This window comes from Pseudoliparis swirei, chromosome 20 (assembly GCF_029220125.1).
Source record: "Pseudoliparis swirei isolate HS2019 ecotype Mariana Trench chromosome 20, NWPU_hadal_v1, whole genome shotgun sequence".
Classification (NCBI taxonomy): domain Eukaryota; kingdom Metazoa; phylum Chordata; class Actinopteri; order Perciformes; family Liparidae; genus Pseudoliparis; species Pseudoliparis swirei.
The window spans coordinates 11,269,716-11,282,201 of record NC_079407.1 but is presented as its reverse complement, the minus strand read 5'-3'; the positions used below and the strand labels follow the sequence as shown (position 1 = coordinate 11,282,201).

Genomic DNA, 12,486 nt, shown 5'->3' with positions numbered 1-12,486 from the left:
GCTATAGTGGGGGAGGAGGATGACAACGACGACGCGGAAGATATTGAACCTGCCAGTCAGGCTGAGAGCAGGATAAGTGGGAGGACTTGGGATCATTCTTCTCTGAATCAACCATTTTTAGGATTGTGTAGGGAGAAACAAAGATTGCATGCTAATGAGCTAGAATGTCAAACATTAAACCTGCTTCTTATCCAGGTTATTTGAATGATGAGATGTATTCCAAAGCTCCGGCTCAGAAGAAGAAGAAGAGGCGTCAGAAAGTGTCACGACGTAATTAGAGTGGACCCAAAAGCACTACTCAGACAGGAGTCACAAAGAATACTGTCTTTGGTTGGAAACAGACTGGGTCAAAACCGGAAGATCAGTCGAAGAAGCAAACAAGTCCAAAAAGGGGCAGGGCAGAGAATCAGAGGTCAGAGCAGGCAGGCAGGTCAGGAATATATATAACACTGGAGAACTTGGCATGAAAACACAAGACAATCTAGCAGAGGACAAGTGGAAGTGAGGGAGCTAAATAGTGAGGGACTATTGAGGGGATGGGCTGCAGGTGAGAAGGGCGTGAGGACCAGGTGAAGGCAATGAGGGACTAACGAGGTGATCAGAGGCAGGTGAGGGGAGTTGGATTGACGAGATGGTGTGACGGGATGAAAACAACTATTACAAAAAGGAAGGTGTGGAGCTAAACTGTTACAGAAAGAAAGTGAAGGGTCATTGAGTGTGCGCCGTTAAATTCCTGCAACACCACTGAGAGGAGCACAGTCCCATAATCAGAGCTCTTCAAACATGCGGTCCACTCAGAGCTCTAAAGTGTCCGATTGCACCCTCAGGTGACAACTGGAGTGCGGGAGGGAGGAGTTTCTACGAGGGGAGATTAAATGATGGGAGAGAAAGAAATTAGGAGTTGGAGGAACGAGAGACGAAGGAAGGAAGGATGGGAGGAAGGAAGGAAGGAAAGTGAGCAACGGGAGAACAGAAAAGCGAGAGAAAATGTGCAGCTAGCAGAATTAGAGGAAGGAAAGCATTCAGAGGATGAGAGGATGAGAGGAGAGGGATCAGTCAGGGAAATAATGCAAAGAGAAGGTGAGATGTAGAAAGGGAGGAGATTTAAAGAAAGACGGGAATTGCAAAAAAAACAGCATTTTTTGACAAGATGCAGTTCAGCATTAGCATTAGAGAAAATGAAATGAAATGATGAGGATGGGAGGAGAAGAGGGGAGTGGGTGAGTGAAACCAGACAAGAAATGGAGGATTACCATGATTCCACTGGAAAGGATTGGTGGAGGAGGAGAGAGAAAAGAGACTGCTCCTCCTGAGGCTTTGAATAGGCAAGGAGCTAACATAAAAACACACACACACACACACACATACACACATGCACACAACCCACAATCCACGAAGCGTGCAGAAAACACGAGAGCAGAGGAAGCATGAGAACGAAGTAAAGGATGAAAAAGCATTTGAAAAGCACTGATGGAGGATCCAGAAGTTTTGCTTCTCGATTGTAGGAGCGGTCGGTGAAATCAACGTGCTGATAGTCGTAGTGTCACTTATACGTTCCTTTATTTTCAGAACAGCAACAGAAACATAAATTAAACTCTTAATAAACATAAATTCCGCACTTTGTCTAATGCTCATAAATACTCTTCATAATATGCGATTCGTGCGTTCTTAAATGTGGTTGAAAAATAATAAACCCTTTCGCTCTCTAGTCAAAACACACCTTGCTGTACTCAGGTGACATAAACATATAGCCAACGCTCCCTGACGTCATCGCCGCATCATCATCGTCATCATCAAAATCATTTCAACAACATGTCAGCATGATCAACAATATATATAATAAGTACGGCACTGACCGACACTAATTAGTGCAATGGCTTCTACACATATTTCTCTCTCTTTTGTCATGTTTCCTTGTTTGGAATCTCTGTATGTATGAAAATAAACTTTTAAGATCATATATCATCAATCTGGAGGAGCCTGCATCCGTGGCCATGCATTATGTCACTACAGTATAACCCTCATTGATATTCATGGCCTGCGGAGACAGCTCGGTGAGGGGCCGAGGTCACACAGGGAAGTGGTAGAGTGGAGGGAAACGGTGTATGGGAGGACAACAAATTCATTTAAAATGAATTAATGACATGAGAGAGGAAGACGGAGGGAAGGCGAGAGAGAGAGAGGGAGATTAAGAGAGAGAGAGCGAGCGAGAGAGGGGAAGCATAGGCCTACAGGTAAAACGAGAAAAGGTTGACGCTTTTAAAGAGGCAGAGAGAAAATCTGACAGTTTTCTACGATATCGGCGAAAGATGTGAGCAGATTTTTGGAAGAAAAGTTTTGAAATATCAGAGACATGTGGACATGTGAGGACTACAATATGCATCCGAAAACTACATTCAAAATATTATTTTAGTATTATGGCTGAACAGGCCATAAATAATCAAGGAAAAGGCTCAATGAAAGTGCCGGACAACCCCGACAACTCACATGAAGGCCCGACAATGTTCCAGCGTTAACGTTCAAACGGAAAAAAAACCACTCCCCTCTAAACTTTGAGGACATCTGCATTCACACCGGCCTCCTGCGCCCATAGTTACAGTTGCTGACGTAGGATTGGACAGTGGCCAGTCAAGGGAGGGGCTTAGCAAAGGGCCAATTACTCTGGTGGTCATGTCACTTTCTGGCAAAGCAAAGACAGAAACAGAGACGCCCAACACACGCATGTCAGCTCAGCTCAACCCGTAATGCACCGCTGGGGTGAAAGTAGCTGTCATGATCTGGAGTTTGTGTCTAGTTTTGAAGTCCTTGTGTCGTCTGTCTCCCTGTGATTGTCTGCCCTGGCCCTGATTGTTTCCTTCTGTGATTGCTGGCCCCGCCCTCATTGTGTCCACCTGTGTCTCGTTCCCTGTTGTCCAATCCTCTCACCTTGCCTGTGTATGTAAACCCTGTTCGTCTCATTCCCAGTGTGGCTTCGCACTGTTTGGTCTGCGTTCCTGTCTGGTCTGGTCTGTGATTTTTGTAAGTAAATAGTTTGTGCAGTAATGTCGGCATTTGGGTCCTCTCTCGCTGCGACAACCTGGACTCATCATGACAGTAGCATGAAATCTAACGCACACCGCCCATCGTTTCCCCCCCGGCATGAGTGTGAGTGCGTGTCTCAGTGCGTGTCGCAGTACCTCGATAGCACACACCTTCAAACACATCTGACAATATGACTGATTCGTAGGCTCTGCATCAGTTATTCTCTCACCCACCCACCCACCCGCACACACACAGCCCAGCACTCAGCCCGTCTGTAGGATCTGATGCACTCTCCGCTGTCCGTTTGTTCATTAACTCTACTAAGCCGTCTCTTTTAAGTCAAAACTAACATATTTCCAGCGAATGAGCTGGGAAACCAAAGCCCCAGCCGAGGGTGCAGTCTAATGCTTGATGCTGTGTCATAACATGGCTCCACCTTCCTCTACGACTCAGTTGGGACGCAGCAGTTTGGCAAACTACAGACCGTCTTGCTTATGGATCACAGCTGCGTCGCCAAAACAGAGCTATGGGGGCTCAAAGTGCCAATGGCCCCTCGCTTCTGGCACCCAAGATCTTTCTCAACGACACACGTGTAACGGTTTTCATGACTGCGTCTGGCACAGTTGTCAACAGACAGAAATAAGACACCTGGCCCGTAGTAGAACCTCCCGTGTTGTGCGCTCCTCCTCACACACAGACCCACCAGCTGGAAATAGTGACGCAGCTGGTGATAATCCCAGCGTGACTTCATCAAGGAAAACAATTTCTTCTTCTTCTTCTTCTTCTTCTGTTACGTTCTCCGAACCCTTCCAGTGTGCTTCAGTTTGGGGCTCGGGGGACAGTGTGCCAGTTTGCACATGAGACATGCATGCACAGTCTTTTGACTCCATAAAATCCCAGAACACTGAGAAGAGGGATAAGACATTGATGGAACACACCGTCTGAATATTTCATGACTTGATGCCTGCACTAATAAACATAATTTCACTGCAGGGAAAGAATTAGTTCTTAGGGTTTGAGAGAGATTTGGAACCAGGCGTCTTGTTCGACACGTCTTCTTGTGGTCCTTCAATCATTTCCTTTCTACGCCAACATTTTCTGACTCCGTCTTCCTGTCTAAGTCCATCTCCGGGATCTCATTGGACAGCAGCTCTCCAGAGTCCTTGTTTGTCTGTTTACATGCTGCCTAAACGTAATCTCTGTTTTGGGGGGGCTTTTATTTATCCTCCATGATGAAATTGCAGGTGTAGGGACGAGGAGAACAACCTGTTTGCTCTTGTATTAGTTTTCTTGTTTGCTGGCTCATACAGCACTGATCCAACAGCAACTTAAGAGAGAGATGCTTCTCTTCCAGCACTCTCACAAATATTTTTTTTTATCATTCACCCCGTATCCATTTATGTGAGGCGGACGCGTGCACCTCACCTGACCCACCTCGACACACGCCCGTTTTTAGCCGGCACCAATCAGTCGGATCATTTGCGTAATTAAAAAGGGTGAGTGGAGGCCGGAGGTACGGAAACAGCCATGAATGTGTCCCAGGAGAGCAATCGGGTGTGGAGGAGACGGCGGAGATCGCAGGAGACTGGTGGAAGATGCATAATGTGGCGCAGAGACGGAGGAAGACAGAGATGGAAGCTCTGAAAAAGGAGACAAAATGTTTCCGTGGCTTCTGATTTGCTGCTCTTTCGTGTGTTTGGTGTGATGTACGATCATAAATCCTTCTAGAAGGTTTCTGCTGGAAGCAATCCTCAGATTCTTTATACCTCCACCAAGGGGGTTGGGTATTTAATCCTGCATGCTCGTGAGTTACCAGAATATGTTTTGAAACAAACAAAATTGTGATTCAAGGCTAAAAAACAAAGGAATATTTGGTTTTTCATGGTATTCCAAAATGCATAGGAGCATTATAAATAATTAGTTAAGGTAACGAAACTAGCGTAGCCAATTGGCTGGGCATTGTAAAAATATTACAACCAACACTACAGAGTGACCAGGAACAATGCAAACCTTATGCTCCAACGTCAAAACAACATGATGATTTCTTTTCTCTCAATGAGCTGAATCATCTTTTTGTCAATAAAACGTTCGAAAACAGTCAAAATGACACCATAGCCAGGTGACTTTCTCATATCTCTTCATTTGTTTAAGCTACAGTCCAAAACCCAATAGTGTTACATTTCCTATGAAATTATGAGTTTTTCCTGATCCGATGTGAGGTCCTGGGACAGGGATGTTGTATGTGTACAGATTGTAAAGCCCTTTGAGGCAAATTTGTAATTTGTGATATTGGGCTATACAAAATAAACTAAATTGAATTGAGTTACAAAGACACTGAAGGCATCACTTCCAGCAACGGAAATGCAGGTTGAGTCTTTGAGAAGATGAGTCTACTTCTCTCTTGATTTATTACCTCCACATTGTAAACATGAGTTTATGGTCTCAATCAATAGTTTCCAGTCATCTTCATGACAGCATGATGTTCATTTAGAAAATGATGGTCCATTTTAGAGTCAAATAAACCGTAAAGTATGCTTGAGGGTGAGCTTACTGTGATTGACAGGTTGCTACCACAGTGTTATCTGTAAACCTTTCAAAGTGTGTTTTCAGGTCATGAATGTCAATGGTAATGGTAACATTATGATTGGTTAGTCCAGTTGCACTTAGCTCCAGCCTCTTTCAAACAACACAAGATGGCGACGGGCAAAAATGCCGAACTCAAGGCTTTAAAAATGCCAGTCCACAAACAAATAGATGATGTCATGGTGACATACGACCACTTCTTCTGGACAGCATGTGCTCACTTTATCACATGAGCTGAGGGATGGGAAAGCTGTCATGTCATATGTATATACATATCTATATCTATATAGATATAGATATATATATAGATATATATACAATATATATCTATATACATATATATAGATATATATGTTCTACTTTACCAGCCGAGCTGAGAGGTATCCCTATATGTAAAAGCCCAGCACTTTTCCCAAGTGTGAATAGTTAATGTATGCGTGAGAAGTGGGGCGGTGATGAAAGAGAGGCACAACACCCATGGGGTGAATAAAGGTTTGAAGGATGTAGCAGACACGGGGGACACATGTCTCTCTGTGAGCGGTGGCTCGCGATAAGAGAACCTGCCTCATGGTGAAACGTACCAGAGAGGGAAACGATGTGCAGGGCGGGAGGAGAGGAGAGAGAGTGGCAGGCAGCGATGCAGATAGTGGAGGAGAAGAAGGAGGAGCGCTAATGAATAATCCATCAGCCAAAGGAAGAGGTAAAATGGTCAGAAGACGTTGGTGGGGTCCTAAATATGGCCGTAGAAGCTAATATCAGAAGAAATGTGTGAAACACTGAGTATGTTTTACATTCATATGAGGCGTTCCTCTGAGGGACGAGCGAGCTGGGTAGTGCGCCGCAGGGACGACGTGTTTTTAAGGCACAACCCCAGAAGTTAGCATCCCACTGGTTCCCTCGACAACACGCAAAAGAAAATCTTTACTTTTCTGGTTCTCAAAAAAGAAGAAGTCCCATTGTATGGAAAGAGCTTATTTCCAACAATGTGTTAAAAAAATCCTGGGTAACGGTTGCACAAAAACAAGGTTAACATTGTAAATAATTAAGAGTAAACTAAAATCATACAAAACTACTGATTTGGGTTTAGTTCAACGTATCCTCATACAACTGTTTAATACGTTTAAAAAACATTCCTGCAACTTGTGTTAATTTTTGCTCGTTACATCTTTTTTAAATAAGGGAATTCAGGGAACTGAATCGTTGTTTAGGTTCTAATAACTACGTGAGTGCCTTTACAAAAACATCAATGCAGGGAACTCTTCGCTCTAAGATCAACGTTTTTTGGACCCGTCCACCTCCCCTCCATTTCCCTCAAACCGTAATTAACAATTCAGTTTTGTTGCATATAAACGTCATTTCTAGGAGACATTCTTCTCCAAGCGTCCAGCATCTTGTGCTGCTGCTGTTCTCTCTTCAAGGATGGATGGAGAGATTGTAGGGAGGGGATGCGCCTCATCGACAGAGAGTGGCTGGGCGAAAGGCTGGTGCAGGGAAAACAAGGGAAGCCCGGGGAAAAACTGCAGGGATGGGGAGAGAGAGGGAGACAGAGAGAGAGAGAGAGAGAGAGAGAGAGAGAGAGAGAGGAAAAGCCCAGGGAAGTCCCGCTGCAGCTTCTGCACAGGAGGAGGATCCCCACATCTCTTCTTTCTCTCTCCCTTATATAAAGCAACCCCTCCCCCCAGACTTTATACTGAAACTGTTCTACATTAATAATCAAGAGCTGTGCATCCTTCACCGTGTCCAGGAGAGCTGCCTTCAGACCAGAGCTGAATGACAACAACACAAATGTGAATTTAAAAAACGAGAAATGCTCATAATTTAGACATATTCACCTCATAATCTGATATCAATAAGAAACACGTAGTCAATGGTGAACTGCAGTGGCTCAGTCAGTGTGGGTGTGTGTGTGTGGGCGGGGGGGTATAATGCGTTGTCCTGGGGGGGGCATACAGCCGACCCAACCTGCTGACCAGATAGCCCGGACGGATACACTCTGCTGCGTCAAGGTGGACCCAAAGAGACAAAGGGAAACCAGATGATGAGCGAAGTAGCTTTCAAGTTAAAAGCTTGTAATTGGGACGGACCGTTATGTCGTGTTGGTAACAAACATTTAGTTCTGACAAGACAAGGCAACGTGCAACAATGAAATACAAACATAATGCAAAACAGTTTACCAAAGTCCACTGCGCGGTTTTATGTTTCTAAAATTCAACCGGAAATCGCATGCTTCTTCCTGTGGACTTGACGCGTGTCATCATAGATTTACTACATAGCTAACACTTAGGAGACGTTTGATGTGTGATTGTTTTTGTGTTATTGGTTTTATTCCAAGCTCAATGTGGAAACCTACCGCTGTGTGTGCGGAACTGTCTCTGCGCCAGAAATGAAGGCAGCATCCGGCGCAAACAGCCAAGAGTTGGTTCGGTTGTTGATCTCCGCCGCGAGAACAACAACAGCACCCGCGGCGCGCGGTCCCGGCGATCCCAGGGCTGCACGGGCTCCCCCTGGGGCCGCGCGCGGCTGTGGCGCTCATTAAAAACCGGGGAGGCACTTCCGATGAAAGCGGTCCGTGTGCATCGGCCGCTAAGAATAATAAAATACCTGCAACATCGTTATGCATTTCACTCACGCGCCCTTCAAACAACTTCAGGGGGATGTCGGGCACAGGCACACGTGATTCTGTTCATGTCGAGCGGGCTGGTAAATATATATTTAAAAAAAAAAAGATCTTTCCACCGATTTTGACAATCAGCTTAAAGCGGATATTCTATATGTCTTTATTGGTCGTCATCTATTCACTGCCGTTGGAGCGCCTGCAACAACCTCTGATCATATTCTGTTCTCTTTGGCACAAAGCAGCTCCAGGAGAACAGGAGAACAAGAGAACAGGACGAAGAGTGAGAAGGAGAACGTCTCTTACCTCGTGTTCTCGTTCCGGCCACGCGAGGCGGGGAGCCGGTACAGCATCTGATGTTGGAAAGCAAGAGTGGGAGAGTAAGAGCTGATCTCGGTTTGGTGCCTCTCTCTCTCTCTCTCTCTCTCTCTCTCTCTCTCTCTCTCACTCAACAAACTGCACACTGCGCTCCCCCTCCCAGTAGTCCCTTCATCACAGCACGCAGCCGGGCGGGGTGGCGAGGAGCGCGGTTTGTCCTCGGGGCCGCGGATGGATGGGGAGAGGAGAGGAGGAGAGGGGAGGAGAGAGATTAACTATAGCTACTTTGAAGGACTATGCGGTACATGGCCTGTTATTAAAGAGACATAAATAATATCTAGTAGAGAAGTGCTAATTAAGGTAAAACTTCTTTAAGCAGCCTCATCGGCAGGCGTGCACAGACATTTTGGGGGGCAGGTGCTCAAACCCCCAAAAAAGGGGCACCCATCAGCAAAATTATTTTTCTATTGATCACTGTAACTTGAAGTGAGCAAGTAACTGGTTGCTACGAAACACCTGAAACACATTGTGTCGTGAGAAGACATGAGAACTGAACAAAATGACATATTACAATTTGTTTTTATTTACAAAACAATATGAACGAAAAAATGCCATATAATAAACAACTTACTAACCTGGACCGCTCGGCTGAAAAGATTAAACGCAAGAAAAAACAACACTTGTAATAACTACTTACTAACCCAGAGTGAGGTCATGCCGGGAAATATCAGACTGAGGCTTTATAATGTTTTTACGGAAGTCTGATATTTCCCGGCATGACCTCACTTTGAGTTAGTAAGTAGTTATTACAAGTGTTGTTTTTTCTTGCGTTTACTCTTTTCAGCCTCTGCAATTACTCATACAAGATTGATCTTTGTAAAACTGGAACAGACTAAACAAAGAGAAACATACGACATAAAACAATGTGGCACAATGATAGCATGACACCGAGAGCTAACATTGTTAGCATAGCTTAGTTGCTATTTTCTAGCTGTGAATTATTGTGACATTTATGAAATGAATTAATAAATTCAACATACTTTGGAAATTGTCTAAATAGCATTTATAAAACACCACAAAGAAGATGCCTGCCTGTACAGCTGGACGAAGCTTTGAAATCACGGATTTCGTGAGTTTTTTGTGAGTTTATTTTTTTAGAAAACGTAGGACCAGTTGCGACTGCATGTTTTCAGCGGCGCTAATGCTGGCGTGGTTAATGTTTCATTGAACAAGTCAAGGCACAAACACCGTCATGACCTGTTTGTCTGATGCTGCGGGTCAGAGGAGAAGGAGGTGCACCTGTTTGGTGGCGCGAGGAGCACTGCGCTCTAAGTGGAGGAGGAGGAGGGAGGGCGTGGCGGGGGCTTGTGAGGGCCGCGGAGCAGGTCGAGGCAAAATTCTCACAATAACTCAAATAAATGCCCCGACAGATACCCAAACACATTTGGGGGAATTAATGACAGAGAGAGTAAGTTTTATTCTTAAATACTGATTCATGAAGAAAAAATGTGGGTCCAGCAGAAAGGGCACTTTTCTCATCCAGGGCAAAAGGGCCGGTGCTTGAGCACCACTAGGGCTCTACCTGTGCACGTGCCTGCTCTTCGGGATAGTCAGGATAGTCTAAAAAAGCTTCAGAAACCGTTAAAAAAAAGTCAGCTTCTTCAGGACTAGAGGGGTATGACCTTTCATATTTCAAATGTTTGAAATGTTTGTATCTTTAAATCATTTAATGTTTTATTCAATTCATTAGATCCTATAGAACATCTTCAACTTTAAAAAGCTTGCAGTATCTTCATATTTTCAGCTAATTCACTCATTTACTTGTTTTAATGTTCACATAGCCTTCCCCTATTACTTATTATTATCTTTTCAAATTTCCAAATGATGATTTTTTTTATGGAATAAAAAATGAATGGGATCCAATCGCGGAAATCTTGGAATCCACTTCACCTTTTTCAACTTTAAAAGCTTACACTATTGGCATACATTCAGCTAAAGAAACAATTCCAACGTTAAAATGTTAAAGCAATTGTTAGCTATAGCTTTATGAATCACTTTTGATTATTTAACTGTTCCCGTTTTAGTTGTATGTGTTTTTCAGCTCGTCTTGCAGTTTTCAATGAGTGTGTGTGGGGAAGCTTAGACCTGTGACGTCATCGTTACAGTGCAGTGCTGCGTCATTATCTTGCGAAAAAAAGATTTATATATCGTCACTACGGCCGCAATTCTCACTCGAGGCATTATTGATGTACAGTAGTAAGGAATATTGTGATGTCGTACACGTGTGCCAATGCACTCCAACCGTTTCCCAGATGCTTCTAGAGGAGCCTTAACGAGGGAGCAACTCCACATTTTGCCCCATAGGGCACCATTAAATGTTTCCCTCCAAAAAGATTCTCAGACAATCATACCTGATTTCTAAATCGCCGCTAGAGACATGTCTTACACGACAGTCCCACCATTAACAGTATCTGCTCAAGTCATTCTTCCTTTCAAACAATATTGCCGAAAGAAATGGAGCGATGGTTATGTTTGATATGAGTTCCCGAGCTTTTACACCATGTTAATCCTGGCAACTGTCTTCCCTTTGAAGTGATCAAGAACACCCTCACCCTGCACTCTCCACAACACAGGAGCAAACTGACCCCATGAACACATCTCACTCCCGGTATATTATATATACATGTATTTCAGCAGAAAATTTCCCTTATAGAAATTTCAGCTATTGTGTTATACATTTCAGATGTTAGCATTCCAACACATTTTCTGCAGGAAATGCATTTTCTAGTTCACAAATGTTCCCTTTAGATACCATCTTCTGTGATCGAGTTGGGACATCGAGTCATGCTTTTGGATCTCGTCTCATTGGATTCAGGAATAGAGCCGAGTAAATTAGTGTTCTGAGACAATAAAAAGTTTATTGTAGTTTGATGTGACAAGTCAAGTTCTACACAGTAAACTCAAGGGCGTCGTTGGAGGCTGATCATCTCGTGTAGTGGCACTCTACTCCAATGACGGCACTCTGGCTCCTCGTGATCTGACTCCCGTCAGACACTTTGGGGTCGTAGATCAGGGTGAAGGCATACATCAAGTCATCCTCGGTCATCTACGAAAGAGAGAACTACTGAGTAACATTCAACTAAAAGTACAACACCAATGCATGTAATGAACAAAAACCTCACCACTCGTTTGCTGCCACAGTTGTGCAGCTCGTATTCAAAGACCAGCACATGAGCCCAGTCGTCGATCCCAGTAGGGGAACAGCCACCAAGTGTGATGTCCTCTGGGTCTATCAGCTTGCCAAGGCCCAGCAAGTCCTGGCTCACTTCCACCTGGATCCTGCTTTCCCCACACCTCACAGCAACGCGGTTGTCAGTCTCTGGTTGCCGCAGTTCAAAGTTGACAGGGGCCACCTTCACCGAATCCACTGGATCTTCTGGAAACCTCCAGGACAGCGAGTCGTCCACCGGCTGGATCTGCTTAGCCCGGAACATGGCAGCTTGTTGAGGAGACTTCCTGGAGGGCCTTCTCTCAGGCGCTGCTGCCGGCTCAACTTCAACTCCCAGGTAGTTTGGTGAGCTCGTTCTGAGGAATCGAGCAGCACTGACGCTGACACACACAAGCACAAACCCCAACACAAGAAGCTGGCTGGACCCCATTGTTGCAAACACAGAACTGTCGATGCAGATTCCTCCAGCACGGCCACTGCAGGCTGAAATAGGCAGTGACTCCTCCCTCTGACTCGTTAGCTTGATTGCTTTGCACACTGGTAGATCTCAAAGCTGCACAGGCCCTACTAATAAGGAGAGACCCATGTATGTTCACAAGGGAAGAGACATAACCAATGATATAATACAAAACTTGATCATTTGGTGAAAATGAAACAATGAATCAATCAAGTGGTCAAAGGAACTCAGAACATGTATTCAAGTGTTGTTAAAATATTGGGA

At 44.6% G+C, this 12,486-nt stretch overlaps 2 protein-coding genes across 2 annotated transcripts in view; both read right to left on the bottom strand.

Annotated features, from left to right (window-relative positions):
• The window catches only part of LOC130210409 (sodium/calcium exchanger 2-like), a 173,342-nt gene extending 164,732 nt beyond the window's left edge, over positions 1 to 8,610 (bottom strand). Inside the window, exon 1 of the mRNA XM_056440679.1 lies at positions 8,525 to 8,610. The gene's annotated coding sequence lies outside the window, so the exon portion shown is untranslated. The remainder of the gene's footprint in view (positions 1 to 8,524) is intronic.
• A 2,857-nt stretch (positions 8,611 to 11,467) lies between these two features.
• On the bottom strand, positions 11,468 to 12,179 carry LOC130211264 (zona pellucida sperm-binding protein 3-like). Its single transcript, XM_056442003.1, has 2 exons — positions 11,719 to 12,179; positions 11,468 to 11,642 (listed from the first exon to the last, which is right to left on the bottom strand). The coding sequence occupies exons 1-2, from the start codon at positions 12,028 to 12,030 to the stop codon at positions 11,520 to 11,522; spliced, it is 435 nt and encodes a 144-aa protein (XP_056297978.1). The 5' UTR covers positions 12,031 to 12,179; the 3' UTR covers positions 11,468 to 11,519.
• Positions 12,180 to 12,486: the final 307 nt, after the last annotated feature.

Coding starts and splice junctions, on each gene's coding strand:
- LOC130211264 (XM_056442003.1), bottom strand. CDS start 12,030: ATGTTCCGGGCTAAGCAGATCCAGCCGGTGGACGACTCGCTGTCCTGG. Junction 11,643..11,718: donor ACTGTGGCAGCAAACGAGTG/GTGAGGTTTTTG, acceptor TCTCTTTCGTAG/ATGACCGAGGATGACTTGAT.